This window comes from Thamnophis elegans, chromosome 9 (genome assembly GCF_009769535.1).
Source record: "Thamnophis elegans isolate rThaEle1 chromosome 9, rThaEle1.pri, whole genome shotgun sequence".
Lineage (NCBI taxonomy): Eukaryota > Metazoa > Chordata > Lepidosauria > Squamata > Colubridae > Thamnophis > Thamnophis elegans.
The window spans coordinates 28573250-28595869 of record NC_045549.1 but is presented as its reverse complement, the minus strand read 5'-3'; the positions used below and the strand labels follow the sequence as shown (position 1 = coordinate 28595869).

General features: G+C 33.8%; 1 protein-coding gene across 1 annotated transcript in view; it reads right to left on the bottom strand.

Annotated features, from left to right (window-relative positions):
* Nucleotides 1-22620, bottom strand: part of LRBA (LPS responsive beige-like anchor protein) — a 383648-nt gene that overhangs the window by 270940 nt on the left and 90088 nt on the right. The window contains 4 exon segments of the mRNA XM_032223698.1: nucleotides 10776-10837; nucleotides 14217-14350; nucleotides 14639-14717; nucleotides 21147-21277. Of these exon segments, the coding sequence (XP_032079589.1) occupies nucleotides 10776-10837; nucleotides 14217-14350; nucleotides 14639-14717; nucleotides 21147-21277 (406 nt within the window).

Genomic DNA, 22620 nt, shown 5'->3' with positions numbered 1-22620 from the left:
GTTTGATGATGTTACAGGTATTGTCACAGAATGTAAGGTGTTCTGAGTAAAGCTGCATTTTGCAATTGACTGATGGGGATTTTGTCAATGCTGATGGTATTCAAGTGGTGCTCCAGTTCTGGGATTGCACCCACGGAGCCTATTATTATTGATATTAAGTTTTTATTATTAGGATTGTAGTATAGAGACTGGATGGAGCAAGCAATAAATCATGTTCTAGTTGCAGAAAAAATAAATTGGTTTCAAATTCAGGTGAAATTAACATGATTGAACCAACAGCCAGCCAACCACTTCATTCATATAATCAGAATATAGATTTGTTTGGTGAATTATAATCATAAAAACATAAGATAGTACCGATAGTCCTCAAGTTATGACAAGTTACTTTAGTGACTCATCAAAATTACAGTGGCCTCCCCAAAAGCTACTTGCAACTTAGTTCCAACGTTGCAACGACTGCAGCACCCCTGTGGTCATTAGCCCTTACAACTGATTACAGGGGTACCGCTCCCCTGTCTAGCTCACCCATTTCTCCACCATATCCCTGCTTCTCACTTCACAGTCCTCACACCGTCCTCCTCACTTACTTTCCAAAGATCTCTAGAGCTCTTTGGGCTCTAGGGAAGGAGTGCAGGATGCTCCATTCTTGGGCTACATAGCACAATCCCATTTTCAGGGTGGCTACACTAAATTAAGGGTGCTTTGAAAATGGCAGCTGTTTCTGGGTTCATGCCACATGCCCAGGAATGGATAGACCTGCTCCTAACACAAGCGCCAGAGAATTGCAGATCACTGTGGAGCTTCCCAGAACTCATGTTACAGAATGAGAGCAGGGTCTTCGTTTCTGGGCTGCATGGTGTGATCCTGGAAGCAGACTCATTTTTGAAATATTCACAATTCAATGCAGCTACCCTGAAAATGATGCCACTTTAGGGATCGTGCCATGCAACCCAAGAACAGAGCAGCCTATTCTTCTTCCCTAACCTGCACTCCAGGTATTTTCAAAAATTAAGTATGTGATGGACTATGTTGGATGAGGCAGTTGATGTGGGGTCCAGTGGGGTGGGAATCAGGCCAAGTCCTGAGGGGACTTCAAGGGGTAGAAAGCAGAGCATGGGGTGCCTCAGGGAATGGGGAAAGAGACCAAAGGCAGGGTATGAACTAGGCCTCCCAGGATGTCCCCTGGGGACTCTGAGGCACACCATGCTCTGTTTAACAACTGCATTGGGAAGACCACAGATGGGGGAATCATAAATGGGTAGTTCATTTTATGGCCATCGCAGCTTCCCACCATATTGGCATAATCCATTATTGTCATCAATTGAGGATTATCTAGCACATTGTCCCCAAAATAAGACCCTGTCTTATATAATTTTTGCCACCAAAAAAGGCACCAGGTCTTATTTTTGGAGAGGGGATGTCAATCACAGACTCACCTCACTTGTACATGTCGCCCTCAGTCTCCTTTTTGCTGTCAGAGGCCTTCAAGAACTTCTTCTGAGGCCGACAAAGCTTTCCTGAAGCCTCTACAGTTGATAACAGAGCTCCGGATTGATCTGGAGCTCTGTTATCAGCTACAGAGGCCTTTAGGAAAGACTTGCAGGCCTTTCTGGCTGCAGAAGAAAGTTGCTGGCAAGGCAGGTATCGGGGTCTGTAAGGCCTGGCTGCAACTGTCCAAAAGTAAGTAGTACCGCAGTTGCACCTCCCCATTCCCAACCTAGCTTAATGAATACTCATGCTCCCTGGAGTGGGCTAATTAGGGCTTATTTTTGGGATAGGACTTATATTGGGTGCACATGTAAAAAAATCAAGCTAGGACTTACTTTCGGGGTAGGTCGTATTTTCAAGGAAATACCGTATATAGGTAAAAACTAAGAATTTCATTGTAAATTAAATATTAAATGATCACTGTATAAAAAGAAAACCATATACAATCACATTCTATTTATAAGAAAAATGTATTTTGAATGACAACCTCTTTTGAATATGATTGAATCCCTAATTTATATAAATTGTCTTTGGAAATAGTCTATATTATGAATTTCCAAAAGCTACTGTACATCGATGCATACTATCCTATAGATAAAAAGAATATCACTGAATGCACAAAAATATCTTGGAAATACAATAGTAAAATGTTAATATTCACATATAAAGGCTACTATATACAGTAATGTCTTTTGAATATATATGGAAAGTTTATGGAGTTTCAATGATTTACATGTGTTCATGTCATATTAAAATTAGGTCCACGTAATAAGAGTCTATCTCAATTTTAAACTGACTTGCCTATACTTATATTTAGTGTAAAAAGAATACTCTAAAAATATCAGCTTAGATCTACTTCTTTTTGCTACCTTCTCAAACAAAACAAGCTATAAAACAGCAGGCTCTCAAGCCATAGCACACTTTATTTTCAGGGGTCTCTATACTTATAGACTGACTTCCTGTCAGGAAGGGCTCTATTTCACAGCCTAGGCCAATCAGCAGGGTGCTCATGGAATTAAGTGCCAGTTGATGTTACTTTGTTTTACATTTAACACTCATGAGAATATTGTTCAAAGATTCAGTTCGAAAGCCAGCATGATATCATCCTTCTGACTAGACTACGTACCCCAGGGTGTATACTCTGTTAACACAAAATTCACCTTAAATGGTTCAATTTTTTAAAGACCTGGTGTGCAGGTGAAGCAACAGGATGCCTTAAAGTTTAAGGGTGAAGGAAACACTTGTTTCTTTGCTAAATTATGTTCTCTTAGTTCTTGACATCTGGGGAGACATGCTTAGACTACTATTTCTAGACAATTTTTGATTTTTTTATTGAAACTTTGGAATGTACAATGTAGTACAATAGAACAATGTTCTTTTCTTTTTTAACAATGGCCACTAAAATAATAAACATGAAGGAACGTACAGATTTATTTGTCTTAGAATACAGAATATAATCTCAACTATTCAAAATACAGGTAATATTTTGGAGCTGCTCTAGAGAAATTTAAATGCATGGTTCCTGTTCAGAACTTATATGAAGGGAAAGTAGCTTTTTAAAATCCAAACAAAAAGTATTTATATCACAGCTATATGTAAGAATGTAATGCTAGTCCTAATCTTTAAATCTGGTTTAAAGAATGTCATCTACCAATATCCAATGAGACATTTTATATATCTTATTCATATATAATTAACCTATTTAAATATTTTTAAATAGGTTAAGTATATTTAAATGTTAATGAATTTAGAACATATAAGAAAATAATAATAATAGTATGATTAAATGTATTTTTGCCTATTGGCATTAATTCTAAAATGAATTAATGGACTATCCCACAATTTGTTTGAACATGTTAAAAAAAGTGCACTAGGGCTAAAAAAATGAAGTATGTGGTTTATAAGGAAACAAAATTTAAAAGGTAAAAAGATGCTGGATACTGTGGGAAAGTGAAAATAAGGATGTGATGTGCAATGTGTGATTTTGGTATTGGAGTACTTCCATTTCCATGTGATGGGTGCTAGCTCCAAGGAGACCAAGAAGTTCAAGTTCCTTGCTAACCATAGCCTTGTTTCAGGCAGTCCCAGGATCAACATACACAGGAGGAACACTTTATGTTTTGCCCTTTTCTTAGAGTGGTTGCTATATGATCTAGAATGCAAAGAGTACTATCATCAACCCAAGGCAAAACACTTCAGAACACTTGGATGTGATTAATTGCCATTCAAACTTTTTTAGGGCTAGAGCTATTTGAATGGTCCATTCCAGCCACTTCATGGATCCAAATAATCACAAGAAGGTGTTTGGGGAATTTCACAACAATCTGATAGTTTAATCCATTGAGGATCTTGTCTGGTGTTATTAATATGTGACCCAGTTATCTGTCAGTCTTTCCCCTAGGGTTTACTGATTTAATGAAATCTGGACATGAAGTGGAGCAAACAATGCTTAGAGCAATAGTAGAGAAAGACAAGAAATCTGAACAAGCACAGATATATACTCATGTACAGACCATCTGTGGCAATGTGGTGGGTTCCGGATTCCGTTCCAACCAGTACGGTTGGAACGGCCCTGGTGTCACCTACAGGGGGGGGGGGGGCGCAGCACGCATGTGCGCATGCGTTGTACTTACCTGCAACACTTCCGTAAGCCTCTGCGATACTCCAGCTCCTCAGAGGAGCATCACGCAGGTGCCATACGGTCCATGCGCATGCACGGAAGCACCAAAGGCTTAAAGCACAGGTAAGGAGCTCAGGTGGGCCCTCCAGAGCACCGTATCGGAACAGTATCCGGTGCTCTAGGCAGGCTCTGGTATGCCCGTACCGGGGCGTACCGCCTGTAACCCACCACTGCAATAAGGAAGATAAAATATATTACTTCTTATTATGCCACACGTCATCTGGCACGTGCACCATGTAGGAGAGAATAATTCTCTGCTAGGAAAGACCCAATACCAAGAATTCTTCTTTGTAGCTCTGATTATTTAGACCTACATTTTGCTGACAAAGTTACCCACTCATCTGTGACTCAGAGTCCACAGTAATGACTATGGAATCATTTTGCCTGATTACTTGAGATTTATTTTAGCCTAAGATCACTTATGAAATGAAGCTCTGTCAGATATGAGGTAGATCTCTGCTGATTTCTTTGTGCAACTGGAGAGAGAGAGACCAGTTTTCTGAATCCAGGCGATTAACACCTCATTTCAAGAGGGAATACTGTTGAAGAAAGTTGTTGTGTGTGTCCTACTAATAAAGTCTTCCTTGGATCCAAAGGTGCTAGATAACCATCCCCCAGTCTCTAATCTTCCTTTCTGAGAAAAGTTGTTGATACAGTGGTCAAAAGTCAACTTTGATACACTATAAAGGAAATGGAAATACCTCCATTCTTGGCATTCAGTCCTTAACATGAACAGATATGGCATTGATTGCACTTATGTATGGAACTTTGCCGAACCTAAGCGAGAGTCACAGATTCTAGTTCTTTTAGATGCCCATGTACATTACTTATAGTGTTTAAGTTATATCAAATGGTTAGCCAATAAATATGCAGCTTTTCTGAAAAACAATTAAGAGCCAAGTTATTATTTATAGCATGGAAAAGGTATGTTAGGATTCAATCTTGTGATATTTCCATAGCAACCTATACTATGGGGATTCAGTATTCTTTTTAATTACATCTGTATTCACTGAAGAATTGGACTTCAAATTATGCATCAGCATAATACAATCACATCTATATGACTCAGTCAAGAATCTTTTAGAACAGTTTCCAAAAGCTACGTTTACAGCACATTGGAATGAAATGGGAAGTTACCAAACAATAGTTATTACAAAGGCTGTTTCTCTTCAGGTAAGATCATGGTTTGCATATCAGTGTGAGCTAATAAAGCCATTTCAATCTCCAGTAATTTTGATGATGACACGAATATCCCCAGGCTATAAGCTAACTGATGGTAACCAATGCCATTTAAAGCATGGATACTATTTAAACAACCAGAAGAAGCACCAAGAGCACCAAGAATAAAATGTATGTTGTCTTGGTTTAAGGGTGTTGTGAAGAATTTACTTCTCATTTATGGCTTGAATTCATTGTGGCTGTCATATGTGATAAATGGGTTAGTGAACTCTGTGCCCCACCTTACATCAGCATGCACAGAGACAAATTAGTTCTGTACTTTGCTTTTTTCATTTTACCAAAGAACACATTTCTCTTCCATTTGAATCATGATATCTAAACCACTTTTTTCATCAATTTCAGTATAATGTTGGAATGATCCTTACATTCTTTAGGCATTGTATGCCCTTTTTCAGTGTCATATAACATTTGTTGATTCTAAGAATGTTTATGCTGATTTTAAGATTAGGCAATTATAAAGGTGGCAGTGTTTGGATCAAAACCACCAGACTGTGGAATGTTCTACAAACAGAACCAATTGATATGAATTCACAGAGGTTGACACAGAGAACCATTGTTAAAAGCAGTTCTATAAGTTCAAACTCTATTAAACTCTCTATACCATAAATAAAATAGAATTTTTATTTTAATTGACATTTTAAATGTTTAAAAAATAATTATATCTCCTATTGCTAACTTCATGCATTTAGACTGATAAACAAGTTTTTGTACTGTAAAAGGGGAGCAGACATTTTGTGATACTGTAATTAAATCCAAAGTCCACTGGTGTAATTGAAGTTTTTCTGATTCATTTAAGAACTACGCACAATTGTGGATCTTTGCGGCAATTAAATCAATCAAATAATTTATAAACCAAATCAAAGTTATTTTTCTTGGTCAAAGAATTTTGCTTATTGTTGTTTCTAGAATCATTTATGAATTTTTATTTATCACAAAGCTACACAATAAAATAAAAGATCACAAGGAAATAAAGAATACTGCTTAGAGAAATAGAAATCTGACTACAGGATGCATATAATCTAATGCAAAAAAGCAATACATCTTTTTTTTTCTTTCAGTTTGCATAATATTTAAAGGGCTCTCTCCTAATACTTTGCTCACTATTCCAAAGTATTCTGAAGGTAACCATGGTTATGTTCAGGAATATGTAAACAGATAAAAGTAAAGGAACTTTTCAAAATGTATAATTTTACTGGACAATTTCTAGGACCTGATTTGCAAACATAAACTTAAAAAACAGCTATCAGAAACATATGAAACTTTCAAGACAATTTCTTTTAATTTTTGTACTCAAAATGCTACATTTTTCATTTGTTGTAAAATGAATTAAACATATTTGATAAACTAACAACTTATGAAAGTTTTCACTTGTGCATATCTGTATGCATACAACTTAAAATTGTTCTTATTCAAGTAACATTTCATAAGACCTTTTAAATAAAAAGCATTCTGGACTAGGACAGAAATAGCGCTACATAAATTCTGGACATGATACACTCAAAAGGAGCATCTGGCTGAGAATTTCACACTTTCGGTTGGTATAATTACTTGGACAGGAAACCAGACTAGATGGTGCATTGAGCTTCAATGTACTGTATGCATTTCTGATAAATGGGAAAAGAATAGATGACCTGGCAGAAGGCTCAGACAATAACATGTGATTTACAGGACATAAATGCAGCTACTATAAGATTTATCTGACAGCCCTCTACGATAGTGGACGGTTGAGTATCCGATGGAATGATTTCTAGTCTTGAATGTCTACTATTGAGTAGCCACACACATTATTTATTTATTAGATGTTTTGGGTTGAAACCATTTTTAAATGATGCACTTCACAATGCTCAGCAATAAATTTAGCGTTAAACTCTAGAGGGGAGGTAGTGTTATTGGAATATATGTCAGACTGAATTAGGATGAGCAAGCCAATGCTTTTATAAAGTAGCCTTGAATGTAACATGGATTCTTTCAAAAAATGATATTAATGTCAAGTAAGTAAGGACATTCCTCAGTTAATACTAAATGCAGAATCCTTTTATGCTGTTAAACAGCATTGATACTTGGCCTCAGAATGCAGTATCAATTAAAAATGTCCTGAGGACTTTAAGACAAATGTGGACATCTGATGAAATTGACAGGGAGAATAAACAATAGTATTTCAAATAATTTGACATTTTGTGTATACTATGGGGAAAAAAGAGCTAAGGCACTCAGAGTGTTTAGAAAATAAGTAGCAGCAAAATAATGCCTGGATTTTTATTGCATTGCAATAAACTTTTTAAAAAATATATATATAATTACTTTTTTACTTTTTAAAAATATCAGTGTATTACTCTTAATATACTTTTTGTATACAATTTGCATTTGTACAACTTAATTTCTGCATGATTACAGAAAATAATTTTAATAATAATATATCATGACAGAAATTAATCACAGCAGTGCTTTAATGTGACATTATGTCTGCCAATCCATAAAATTTTAAAATCACATTTACAGATGCGTATGTTTAACTGTATTGTATTATTTATGTGATTAAACCTAGTTTCTGACCTGATCTTTTGATCTTTGGCCCCCCTATCCTCTCCATCTCTTCTTAAAAAATAATTAAAATTTTAGCAAGAGGGTCACTTCATTTTCCATCTTATTTGAAAAGAAAAAAATCAATCAAGCTCAACCCCATCCCTTCATAGTATTTATAAAATGTCGGGCTGAAATTCAATTTTGATGTCTCAGGCTTCCTATAGTAACAGAGTTTTTCTCTTTAAAAATAGATTGTTTCTCTAATTGCAATACTAGCCTCTCTAAATTAGAAAAAAAATCAGAGAAAAAATATGTAATTATCATCCAAGTTTAAATCTTTATACACTTGAGATCCTTTCAGTTTCATTTCTTGGATTGTTTTTTGTGTTATAGCTACTCTTTTCAACCAGGATATCATTTCTGCTTACTGTATTCTTTTTTCAACTATTTAATACAAAACAACATAGTTTATTGTCATCATCTCAATTAATTCATTACCATATTCTATTCAATAACAGGACATAAAGAATATGAATAAAAAACAGAGTCATTAAAGGTAAAGGTTCCCCTCGAGCATATGTGCTAATTGTTCCCGACTCTAGGGGGTGGTGCTCATCTCCGTTTCAAAGCCAAAGAGACAGCGCTGTCCAAAGACATCTCTATGGTCATGTGGCCAGCATGACTAAATGCTGAAAGTGGACAGAACACTGTTACCTTCCCACCAAATGTAGTCCCTATTTTTCTACTTGCATTTTTACATGCTTTTGAACTGCTTGGTTGGCAGCAGCTGGGACAAGTAACTAGAGCTCACTCCGTTACGCGGCCCTAGGGATTCGAACTGCCAAACTACTGACATTTCTGATCGACAAGCTCAGAGTCTTAGCCACTGAACCACCTTAGACACATTAGAGTATATCATTTATTCCATGTTGAATCATAGAACAATAGAAATAATTCTGATACAAGTAATTTTCATATGTATTCATAGTTTTTTAAAAGTTTTTTTTCTACAAACAGATCTTTGTGTGAACAGTGTGGAACCAGTTACATCTTAGTACAAATAAAACAATACCCTTCATATTCAACACAATTAACAATCTTATAGACTTTTAGTAATAATACACATATTTTGTTGAATTATCTTTCCTTAATTATTAAATATTTCAATACATTGATTTTTTGCCAATCTCCATATTCTTGATATCACTCCTTATATGTAGTCATAGTTATGTATATTTTATATTAGTGCATGTGATAGGTTTGTGTATTGTGTGTGCTAAACAATAAAGTTTTAACTATTCTCTCAGTTAATAGTACTTTTACATGTTTATCAATGTTTCAAAGAAGGTATTAAACAAATAAAGTTCCTTCCTTTTCAAAAATCATTATTTTAAAATATTCTGCCTTAGAAACCTACCTACCTACCTACCTACCTATCTACCTACCTACCTACCTACCTACGTATTTACCTACCTAAAATTGTATAGCACCCAGTTCCTTATGTGCATTTCTAGAAACAATGTAAATAGTCCTAACATGTTTGAGTGCATTACTGAATAACAGACTCACTAGAAACAAAACTATTCTTCACTAGTTCATTGTAAAAATCCATTAGCTGTAATCTCCAAAAGTAATTGTTTTTATTGCACTTTATTGTCGATGCAAGTTATTGATTTTTCACACCTTCTATGATTCTTTCATTTGTATTCATGAAATGTCTATCAGCACAGACTAAATACATTTGGCAATACAGGCACTAAAACAAATAAATCAATGTAAAAAAACATTAATTTTGCATTATCCTTATTCGTCAGGCAAGTAAACCATAAGGGCTTTAAATGAAGGTCAAAGGTTCTGAAATGGGTCAAAACCCTTGACCTCTAGACCAATAACATTCCCATTAAAAAAAGCTATTTTAAAGTTTTAAGTAGGGGAATTTACTATCAGTAAAGATGTGATTTATAAAGGCCAAAACAAAAAAGCTTTATAAAAACTTTCCATTTGATCTACTACATATTTATAATTTGTTCATGTATCTAATTTTTTTGATTATATTTTTTGGAAATCACAATTAATTGCAACACTTCTTTCTACAATAGTAAAAAATATGACGTTATTCATATTACTAATAGCATTTTACATTTCTCATAGAACCTATATCAAGAGGAATTAGTATGAGGCCCCATGTACTTTAAATTCTTTTTAAAAAGGCAAAGATCAAATCCCATTAATTCCAATGCAGCTATATTACTTTACATTATATGTTAGCATCCATGGTTTTGTATTTTCCTTGTTAAATATATTATTGGATAAAAATATGCCTCTTATTAAAATAATATAAAACATAATAAATCACAAAATTTATCTATCTTGATGACCTTGGATAATATAATATTGTTAACGTAGTTTTATATACTATATAAAAAACTTTTATAATTTTTTCTAGATTCTAGAATTTCTGTTATTTTAAGGCAGCAGAGACATTGGCTTGGAGCTGGGAATGAAAAATATAATGGACACCAAATTGCAGCTACCTCTGCTGTTGTTCTGAGTCTCTCTTTTGTAATCAGGCTTGTTTGAGTAATGCTACAATAATGTTGTTCAGGCTAATATCATTGAACAGAAAGAAAAATACATGAAATTGTGACAAAAATAGGAGTTTGGAGACAAATAGTTGGGGAAAAATAGATCTCAAGTTGCCGAGGTTAAAACTAAATCCAGAATATCAATATCAATGATCTGAAGTACAATTTCAAAAGCTCTAAAACTAAATGCTTTTTGATTGCTAGATTGTTTGCTTGTTTTATTGGTAATACTAGCTGTTTAAAAGTCAGCTGAAACCTACCTGAGAACAAAGCAGCATGACCAATTCCACAACTGAACTGCTAGATTTCATACATACAAGACCTAAAGGAGAAAAGAAATGGAATTACATACTTTGATTGGCTTTACTTTCATATATTTAATATACAATATTGGAATTTTATTATATAATAAACATTCTATTTGAGATTTGATAATATTGTCCCTATTCTGTAGAATAATTCTCATTTAATACAAGGAATCTCACATATTCATTGTTTATCCAACTGTTGTGAGAGAATATGTATTTAAATATATGCACTAATTTAATTACTGCAATGCATAATTTAATATAAAATGATGACCTGAAGCTATTTAATTAGTATTATATAAATATTAGGGTTTCAAGTTAATAAAACGAAGTATGGCATATGGTATATTGATTTATAATATTACATTTCTTCACCTTGGAACGGATTGATCATTATATATGCAGAGAAGGGAAATGGTTCTGTGACCTTTGCTTTCTCCATTGCGTTCTCTCCCTTCAGCCCCTCCAGCTATCAATCAAGTTTCCATTTTGTTTCATGGCAGCAGACATCCCAAGCCCTCTTATTAGTACTTTGACCCTTGACCCTCACCTAAACCTTAAGGAGGTGGAGAGCACAAGAGTAACCTATACATTTATAAACTAATTTGGTTATTAATATCAGTTCACACTTCATGCCATTTCCCTAGTATAATATGAAAACATGTTATTCTAAAAACCCTAAAATGGTGGCATTCTTTTCAGCAATCAATGTTTCACAATGCCAAGTTTAATTCTGTTTGCCTTTGGGCTTAATTAATTACACTGGGGGGGGGGACTACTAAGCCATAATATCACACAGTTAATATGTTACAAAAATAGGTAGATCTATCTTCACATATTGTATATTACTAAACAATTCATATAATCTAAACATTTAAATGAAAAATTGGCAACATATAGGAATGGAAATATATACAATATTATTATATGATAATCTGTGAGCAACAAACCTTTTTTTTTAAAAAAAAAACTTTATTGGTTTATCAAAATATAAAATACAAAGAGAAAATTCAAAATAATAATAATAGAAAACTAGGAAATGGGGGAGGGAAAAGAAAAAAAAATGATGCAAAGAGGGAAAAGGAAAGAAAAATGCACCAAAGCTTGAGCAACAAACCTTTTAAATGCAATTGTCTGATTCATAAATCATTTGTACCCCTAATACTTGAATTGTACACAACAAAAAGCCACCATCTGCCTGTTCTTCTATTTGCTAAATCTTTCTGTAAATCAGTTTCAGATGTTCAAAGTTAGTTTGCATTTCCTGTATTGTTTCTCCAAAAACTGCCTTGCCCTCGCACATTTTGATGTACTCTCCTGAAATTATACATAGTTGTCTATATTCTTTCAATACTATAAATTACTTAACAATACTTACTTTCAATCCTTTTATAAACAAAAGTAATAATGTAATAGTTTAATAAACCTACCCAAGTTTCTAAACCTGATATACCCAGATGATTATATTTTACAATGACTCTTATATTATCCTGTTTAACAGTGTAGTAAAAAAGACATCAAATGCTGGAAGACACTTTGCTATTTCAGAAAGATAAGAATATAATTTAAATGTTTATAATTTACTTGACAAGGCAATATCAAATAAATAGAGTGATCAACAACAATTAAAGTTTACAGCTGAATCAATACAAATGTCCCGAGTGGCAGTCATGGCTAAGAGGACTTTTACTGAACTTCACCTTTTTCACTACTTTCCTGGATCAAGAAGTCCTTCTTTCAGTCACTCATACCCTGGTCATCCTCCATATGAACTATTGTAATTGGCTCTAGATGGGGCTACCCTTGAAGAGCATCTAAAGTTGTAACTGGTTCAGAACATGGCAGTGTGAGACATTTTGGGTGCCATAGGGTTGCACATATAACATCTTTGCTATGTGAGCTGCACCAAGTGCCAGTTTGGTTCCAGCTCCAATTCAAGATTTTGGTAATCAACTTTAAATCCCTTCATAGCATGGGACTAAGTTACCTGCGGAACCATCTCATACTAATTACTGTCCCCTCCCACCTGGTCAGGAAGGAAAGGTATGTTGTGAATCCTTTTGGTTAAAGAATTCTTATTGGTTGAATTCTGGAAGACATCCTTCTCTGCCATTGCCCCTGGCCTTTGCAACATTTCATCCCGAGGGGGGGCATCCCCCACTTCTAGCCTTCAGCTAGAGTGTGAAAATCTGACTCTGCCAACTGGCATGGGGGTTAGACAAGGCTACGTAACTGTGGGGGTACTAATAACAGAATAACAGAGTTGGAAGGGAGGTTGGAGTTTTCTAATCCAATCCCCAGCTCAAGCAGCAAATTCTATACCATTTCAGACAAATGATTGCCCAATTTCTTCTTAAAAACATCCAGTGTTGGAGCATTAACAACTGAATAATTGTTCCATTTGTCAGGAAATTTCTTCTTAGATCTAGGTTGGTTCTCTCTGTGATTAGTTTCCATCCATTGCTTTTTGTCCTGCCTTCACACGCTTTGGAGAATAGATTGATTCTCTCTTCTTTGTGGCAATCCCTTAGATATTGGAACACTGCTATCATGTCACCCCTAGTCCTTCTTTTCATGGGCGACAGGTGTTTTTCTGCCATTTTAACTCTTTAACTTTTAATATTTTTAGCAACTTCTTAATGTATGTCTTTGTTATTTATGTTTTATATTGTGAATTGTTTATTGTATTGTAAACCACCCAGAGCCACTCAGGAAGATGGGCAGGATATATATGTTATGGATAAACAAAGTAATAAAAATGGTGGGCAGTGCTGTCTTTACCCAATGAACCACTGAAGCCATACAATGTTTTTATGAACCACTGAAAACAGACTGTATATTAAAAATTCCCAGATTCAGCATTTCATTAAAAAAAACACTGCATGGCTTCAGCAGTTTTCGGCTTCAGGAATGAGAACTCCGTGTGATGTTTTTAATAAGAGTAGTCCATTGTTAAATATATGTACATTGTCCATAAATTGGACATTCTTAACTCAGAAATGCCTGCATTGACCTGCATGATATTCTAAGGGGAAATGAAGGAAAAAGATGTAGTTGGTTATAAGGATAGGTAAAAAAGATAAGATGAATAAGAAAAGTGATCAAGCAATATGTAAGATAATAATAAATATTGAATAGAATATGACAGTGTAGCTAAGTACAGTTCCTTCACATGTATACTAAATCATCTTGCGGCTTTTTAATCCTAATTATATGAGCTGAATGTAATCCTAAAATAAACACTAAATAGTTTGGTGGCAATACTCAGCTATTAATATTATTTCAATAATTTATTCAATATAAAGAATAATTTTAAATTAGCTTCTATCGTCAAATATTTATTTAAAATATTACAGTTCTTAATTTATAAAATGATAAAAAAGGGAAACTTACTTGTACCTTCTATCAGTAGTTCTTGACCATGACTACCCAAAAGGGTACGTGAAAGAAAAGGAGCAAAGTCCACAAATATCTCCCTCAGAAGAGGGGCAGCTTTTTCCAAAGCATGCTCAAGCCTCTCTGAAATACTAAGAAATGTACAAGTTCAATGAAAAACATAATTTAAGGAGCAAAAATTATCTAAGAAGAAAGCAATCTGCAAAAGTATAAAATGCATCAACAAAAGTCAACAAGCCAGTGGCTAAACACACTGAGTTTAATTACTATTTCAATGGAAATAGTAGTACTAGAAATCCAAAACTTCCTATAGGCCTCAAATGAAAGAGCACAATCCAGTCAGAAGTGTAGAGTGAATTCCATATTACTTAAATAAATTGGAATATGATATAGCCAGCTGGAAGAAACTTAAAAGTTACCTCATGTTTGAAGCAGAATCCTCAGGCACAGAAGAAAGTGTAGGAACAGATGGTAATCTTGAATCTGATGATCCATTGCCTGCCAAAGAGATTTTTAAGAGTTCAAATAGCTGTAAATATATGAAACTATCTTTAATCAAAACCCATGCTAGTTCAGTACTTTCTACTTTGACTGGTAGCAGTTCCCTTTGGCTCCAAGATCTTTACTAGGGCCACTGTCTTTGAACTTTTTTACTGAAAATGTCACCAACTGAAAAATTAATCCTACTCTATCTATCCTCAGATGAAGTAGGAAACTTGTATTTAAATTTACCAGCTACCAAATATTTATATGTGGGACATATTAAAGATTATATTTCTTTTCACACTTCTAATTTTTATGCAATTTATCCTACTTCTATAGATTTATAATACTAGTTGATTTGTGATACAATAGTTCTGAATTCAAAGCAGGGGTATCAATTTGTAAGCGTACAGAATAATTCACATATAATTCAGCAGATACTGACTAGAACTCTACTTAGCAGCATGCTATATTCATATTGATCTTGGAATTTTGGAAAAAGATAGCTCAAGCCCTTAAATACCTGAATAACATTCAAATTATTCCCTGTATAGCTTTTGGGAAACTCATCATTACCAAAGTTATCCATTACCAAAGAGCATCAATTAAAACTTGTCTTTAACATTTTCAGACTGGGAAAAAAAGAATACAAATAACAAAAAACTGTTGTTTTTCTTCCTCTACTTTGATTAAGATATGTATGCTTTACATTAACAGTATGTCTCTACTCTTTAAAACTTGCCCACTTCTAAAAAACAGTGTTCACACTTGCCAAAATCTGGTTATTAAAAGATGGTATGATATAGAGACGATGAAAAGCTGATAGAGCTTAAAATATAACTGCAATTCTATTGAGCCATGGAACTACAGAGTATCCCCATTCTTGAATAATGGATATATACAAGATATAAAAAGTGTTTTTATTAACTATACAGAAGGTCTCTCGTGTTTCTATTCTACTATCAGAATATATCAGAGGGCTCATATTGACAGCTAAGATGATTGAAACCAGGTGAAATATTTCAGATATTCTTTTATTCAAAATAGTTAATTTCACTAACTCATTTTACAATTTGAGAAATTAACACTGAAACTACCCAGCATTTTTAGAAAGAAAACATCTGGAATACATTTTCTATATAATTGCCATAATTACTATCCTTCTGTTAATGAAGTACTATTTTTAACATTTAATAGTTGATATTGTATAATATCTATGTATTTTGTATTTTAGACTTATGCAAAGCCTATTTAGAATTCATCATTCCACACATTAGTCTGTTAGTTTCATAATAGAGATTTAGTACTTGGCTTAGATCTATAACAATATTTTAGCACATCTATTTAAATTCTATAACATCTCGCATTGTCTTAATATGAGTAGTCGCTTTAGAATGTAGTATTCTATATTTTATTATTGTAACAAATTAGTATATAAGTAATTTTAGATTAAGATATTTAATATTTTAGTCTCTTGTATTTAATTATTAACATTTAACATTTATTAACCCAGCTAGTTCTGATTAGCAATAGCAGTAGACTTATATACCGCTTCATAGGCCTTTCAGGCCTCTCTAAGCGGTTTACAGAGAGTCAGCATATTGCCCCCAACAATCTGGGTCCTCATTTTACCCACCTCGGAAGGATGGAAGGCTGAGTCAACCCTGAGCCGGTGAGATTTGAACCGCTGAACTGCTGATCTAGCAGTAGCCTGCAGTGCTGCATTTAACCACTGCGCCACCTTGGCTCTTAATTAAATTAATTCTTGATTAATTTGTGTTATCTATTTACAAATTATTTTTATTATATGACATCTCTAACTGGAATAAACACTTTCCTTAAGAAAAGAGCTACACAATGAACACATTAGCTAACATTTGAAGAAAGAATTAAATCCAACTCAGATCCATCTGTAAAACTGGTATTTTCAGAGAACTAACATAAACATACTGTACCTGTTATATGTTCTCTTTCTACAAGAAAACAGACGCAGTGAATATCAATAATAGTGGGTTATTAAATCATAAGCTCAAAACACAAATTCACATCAATTCTGGCTATTAAAAGATATTCAATTTGTCAATTTTCTCATGCTTGAGAAATATCAATACAATATCAATTCTTCCCTACATTCTGGAGATTTTTCCCTTATTTTTTTGAATATTCCCTCATAGAAAATGGAATATAAGTAATATAACTTTCTGTTTTTAACAAATGAACAATTGTGACTGAGATACAGATACTAATCCTAAAGTCTCTCTCTATATATTTCTTTCTTTCTCTTTCTTTCTTTCTTTTTGTTTTCTTCTTCAATAGGTAACACAGAAGAAAGAGTGCATACAAAATTTATTTTCTGAAAAATGTTGAAGGTTATTTATTTATTTATTTGTATTTTGTGCTGCCAACTCACTGATGCAATGGCTCTGGGCAACTTACAATGTAATAAAAAAAAGTTTTAAAAAGTAACACAAATCAAATAAAATTAGGAAAATTAAACCAAAGCTAAAAACCAACTGGATGGAGACATGGGTGAGGATCACTATCCTGCCAATGACAAAGGTCATTCAAAAATGTGACCAATGCTATTTCTAGTCCATATCTGGATCTGAAACCAGACTGAAAATCATCCAGATAATTCACTTCCTCCAAGGTTCTCTCTCTAAAGCTGTTGCACAACCACCCCCTCTACTACTTTTCAGAAAAATAAATGAACAAATAAATATTTTTAATTAAAATAAATCTTCATATCATTCAGGATCAAAAATGTAGTTAGCTGAAACATTATCTCTGCAAGAAATAATGCATACCATTAGATCAATACAATTACAAAAAAATCCTGGGTCCTGGAAGCTTTCTGGTAATGGGAATAGGAATGGGAGATGGAATGTGGGAGTGACAAACATCTCAAATGGACCCTCCCTTGGGCTGTAAAGGTGACTGGCAGAAACACATTTTCAGACTTGCAAAACAGTGTCAGTCTTGCAAGGTTGTCCACAGAGGAAACATGTTCATGTGTACTAATTATATTTTATTGTAAGGTTATAAAGATAACCTTACAATAAAGATATAATATTAAATTGTGTTCCAAAAATTTTGAATATCTCAAAATATAAAAACTTTAGATTTATCACACATTTTCCATGTTTTTTTCTTTAACTTCTGTATTTGTTTTTATTTTAATTATCTTAAAAATGAATATCTGCATGGAAACCTCTATGGTATATTGTTATTTATGGTATCCTGCATCATAAGAAATTTGCAATTGTAAATTGTAATACAGAATCTATGATAAAAATGAGAGAAAGTAAAATATAGCAGTACTGCATGTATTGTGTGTGTGTGTGTGAAAATTATCACTTTTCCCCTAATATTTATATTTTAAAAAATAAACAACTATCACAAAGATCAGGAGCCAAAAAAAAGTAAGTACGCAAGCTAAAATCTGTTATAATAAATGTTCTTCCTTTTAAGTTGCTACTAACTCTGATCCTTTGGGATGTGGCAAGTTATAAATCTAACAGGACAATATTAAGTTATTTGAGATATCAGCTCCTGATGTTGGACATTCAGAGTCAGCAACAGAGTTTTTGGTTACCACTAACTAACTGAAGAGCTTGGTTTATGATGAAAAACTTGGCTTGGTGCCCAGATAAAATGAAGTTTTATTGCAGCACAAGCTACTTCAAATCACATTTTCCATACTGCTAGAATCAGTAGAATGTAAATAGCAGTGCAGCACATCTGTTCAGGCTAATGCCTGCCTTAGAAAGGAGAAGCAATTCCCTCTAGCAGTTCCACTCCAAACGTAATTAACTAGTTTGGGGGGGGGGGGGAATTGTACGTTGTACATGTTTAAAAAATTACTTAGTTGATTTAAAAATAAAAACAACTGTGCAACTTAATATGAATAAGATAAAACCTAAAGCTAAATACATACAAAATGCCACACATTGAACCTCAAATTTTACATTTCCTATATACAGTATATGAGACAATGTTTAAAAAAATCCAACCAATTTCTTAACACATTTAGATTTCAGACTGTATTCTTTAGGGTAAAAACATCCAAGTGATTCTACAGATTAAAATACCATTTAAGCCTTATAACTTCAGCACTGATAGAAACAGTAGTCTCAAAGAATATATTAGTTTAAAGATTGTGAAAGCACAAAAATGCAGTTAGGCATTGCTCTGCAAGTGTTTCCAAAGCACTACATCATATAAATCTTATTTAGATAAATGTACTAAATGTACTTCCAGCTGAGTTTTCATTTTAAAATGGCTCTTATTCATTTAAGAGAAGAGAGATCTTTCAGAAGCTGACATGCAAGTAACTGTAGTAGCTACTTCAAACAAGTGGAAACCAAGTGGCTTATCTCTCTTATCCTTTCACTGATAAACTGGCTCCCTCAAACTGACAGTTTTACAGACATATGTAAGAACATAAAAGGAAATGCAAATAGATCATCTGTCTAGCACCCTTCTAGTGAAAGCTTATTGTTTATTCAAGGTCCCCAAGGATCTAAACAAATAATGTCTCTGGCAATAAATTGCTCTTAAGAAAAGGGGTTGTTCTCGAAGCACCTGCATGTCTGAATGTATATGTGCAAACAAAGGTGTCACCTAACTACTAGTTTAATGACAAAGTAACAGCTATGAGACAGATTTTATTTCTCCTTTCTTTAGTAACAAAAATTTTCTTTGTAAAAGGAATATGTACAGTAGTTGGCTAAATAAATATTTTGCATAAAAATATTGTTGCCTGACATAGAAAAAAAAGATTTAAATTAATTAATTCGCTTATTGCAAAATTTAATGTATCTCAAATTTATTTTTTTTACAGTAGTTACCTGATGCTCCCTTTAGGACTGAAACATAAATCTAGTCCACTATGAGAACTATCCTAAACAGTCTCACTGCAGGATTATTTCCTATTTCAAATCTTCATGAATATCATCTCAATAATTGAATGAAGGTATTTAATTGATGCATAAGGATAACAATGGACAGGTAAAATAATCTCTAGAGAATCATTCCAAACCAAGGTTTCATACAAATAAAATGGTAGAGAACATAATGTTTTCTTTCAGCCGCCACTAAATCTCATACACACACACACACACACACACACACACACACACACACACACACATGTATGTTGGGACTCGGATAGTGAGGAACCATATGAGTCTGCCATGGAAGATGTGAAGGACCATGGGCAGGGTTCAGATTCAGAGCAGGGACCAGAGAGGCTGGTTGGCCACCAGGAGGCACCTGAGGCATGGAGCAGTGGGGAGGATTAAAGGCAGTTTGTCCCTGATGCTTGCAACTCTGAAGGCAGTCTCATAGACGATAATTACGCACAGGTGGTTGTGCTTGGGCCCCTCCCAAGAGGGTTTATAAGTGAGGTGTTGGGAGGGGACATTTGCAGGAAACAACCATTCCAACTCTTATTGAAGAAATCTGTATTCTAGTCATGTCTTGTGGAATTATCTAGCCAAGCCTGTGGTCTAGTTTATTCACAGGCCGGGGGGGCGGGGGGTGTCAGATACATATATGTATATGTATATGTGTGTGTGTGTATACACACATATACACATACAGATACACATATACATATACATGTGCGTGTGTGTGTATTAAATGAACTTCAATTTCAGCTTTGTTTATAGTATAATATAATTTTATTGGCAATGAACAAGTAATCAGAGCTAGTTTGCTTCAGAGGTTAAGGAATCAATCTAGAAACCGGGAGACCGTGAATACTACTTCTACCTTAGGCACGATGCCAGTTGGATGACCTTCGCCCAATCACTCTCTCAATCCTAAGAAGGAAGCAATGTAAACTATTTCTGAAAAACCTTGCAAAGAAAACTGCAGGGTCTTGTCCAAGCAATCTCTGAGAATCGGACACAATTGTGTGAAGGAAAAAGCAACCACAAGTAACTACCAACATTTTTTATTTCTTTTGTAAAATATGGAATTCTACTAGAAGGGAGAATGTTATAATCCAAGGCAGAATATTTGCATATTACATGTTTAAGGAAGATTCAGGCCCACAAATGAATACCAATGCCTATTTTAACTTTATGTGTAGTATTAAAAGCTATTTATATGGAGACGAGGGATAGGTTCAGAATTCTCCATCTTATTACATGAAGTCCATATAACAATCTTTGCAGTAACATCAGCACTGAAACTGGGGACATAATACTTACGTAAAAGTATTCTAAGAATCAAATTTGTAATAAATAAAATAAATAAAATGTTAAAAAAGATAAAAGATCATTACTTAAGGTTCTTTGGAGCATTTCTTAGCCAAGAAAACTCAACTTTGCAATTTCAATTGGGTGGTATATAATGTCTCAGTAGTTTAATTACAAATATATATCATATTGCTTTGTTATTTTATTTTTCAAAACTCATCTCTGTTCCCTCACTTACTTGGAGAGCCTCCAGTTACATCTGGAGCTTGGGAAGAATCCAAAGAAGAAACCACACTAACAGCATTTGCAGGCATGTTAATTGTAGCTGCAGATGAACTCACCGACTTCTTTGGTGCCACAACCACACTCCTATGACAGAAAAGATGTATTCTTAATGCTTGGGAATGACCAAATATATATTTAAAATATACATAACAAATTCAGACTTATGCAAAGTAGTCATGTTTGAAATTCAGATATTACTTCTCTTTTCTCAGAATTGTCAAATTTTTATTATATGTTCTAAGGCAGTGTTTTTCAACCACTGTGCCGCGGCACACTAGTGTGCCGTGACATAGTGTAAGGTGTGCCGTGGGAAAAACACCCGCCTATAGTCAATATAGGCACAAAGTTAAATTTTTTTAACATTTTCTAATGGTGGTGTGCCTCGTGATTTTTTTCATGAAAAAAGTGTGCCTTTGCACAAAAAAGGTTGAAAAACACTGTTAAGGATACCAAATTGTTATTAAAAATCTGCTTTTTAAAGCTACTCTGAAACACGTTCTGATTTTACCCTTTTATGTCAACACTTTACATTATTTCTAACGAAAACTACATAAAAGTAGTTTTAGGCAAAGTAGTCATCGCTAGAATTAATATGCTTAAAACAAAGTTGACATTTGCACAAGAGTTTAAATAAATTGAAAACTACTAAAGTTCAAAATTAAAATAAACTGGAACAATATGTTTTTAACTTTATAAATAAGTTGCTATAAAAATAACCTATGAAATTAGTGTTTTAACTTAAATACTCAGAAATATTTAAAACTGAATATAGTGTATGTTTCAAGCATCATTTATATTAGAAAGAATAATTGTGGCAAACCAGTTTCAATTTAATAGTAATGTTTTATTCCAAACATCTAAAATATCCAGTTAACCATACATAAAAGACACTTTTAATTGCAAGTTAGCTCCATAAACATGCAATTCCTCTGTTAATGAGCTAAGGAATACAGTTGATATATATTATGGACTCCCAAAGCAGTGCTTCTTTTTAATTACCTGGTGTTAACTATAAGCCAAAAGTCTTCAACATTCCATTTATTTAATCAATTTATTCTGTTGACAGTACTGTTAAGTAGTGGTAGAAAGTATTCCCTTAATAGCATTAAAATATGCCATTTGTAAATAAAACATATTAACACTGACTCCAAACTCAGATATATAATGTAGAAATTTTCTAGCAGCTTATAAATTTATTAAAAAGATACCGTTATTTCTTTCCATTTTAAGTTCCACTAATTACTGTAACTAAACTAGGCTTGATTAGACATTCTGAATACTATGAATGAATAGGTATTCACTATGGATGTTATAGTGTGCATCAAATTATTACAAAGGTGACACTAATGTTAACTATACATTAAAATATGGAAGCAAAAACCACCTGAGCCCTAACCAAGGAATTAAGCCATAATTGTAGATATTTT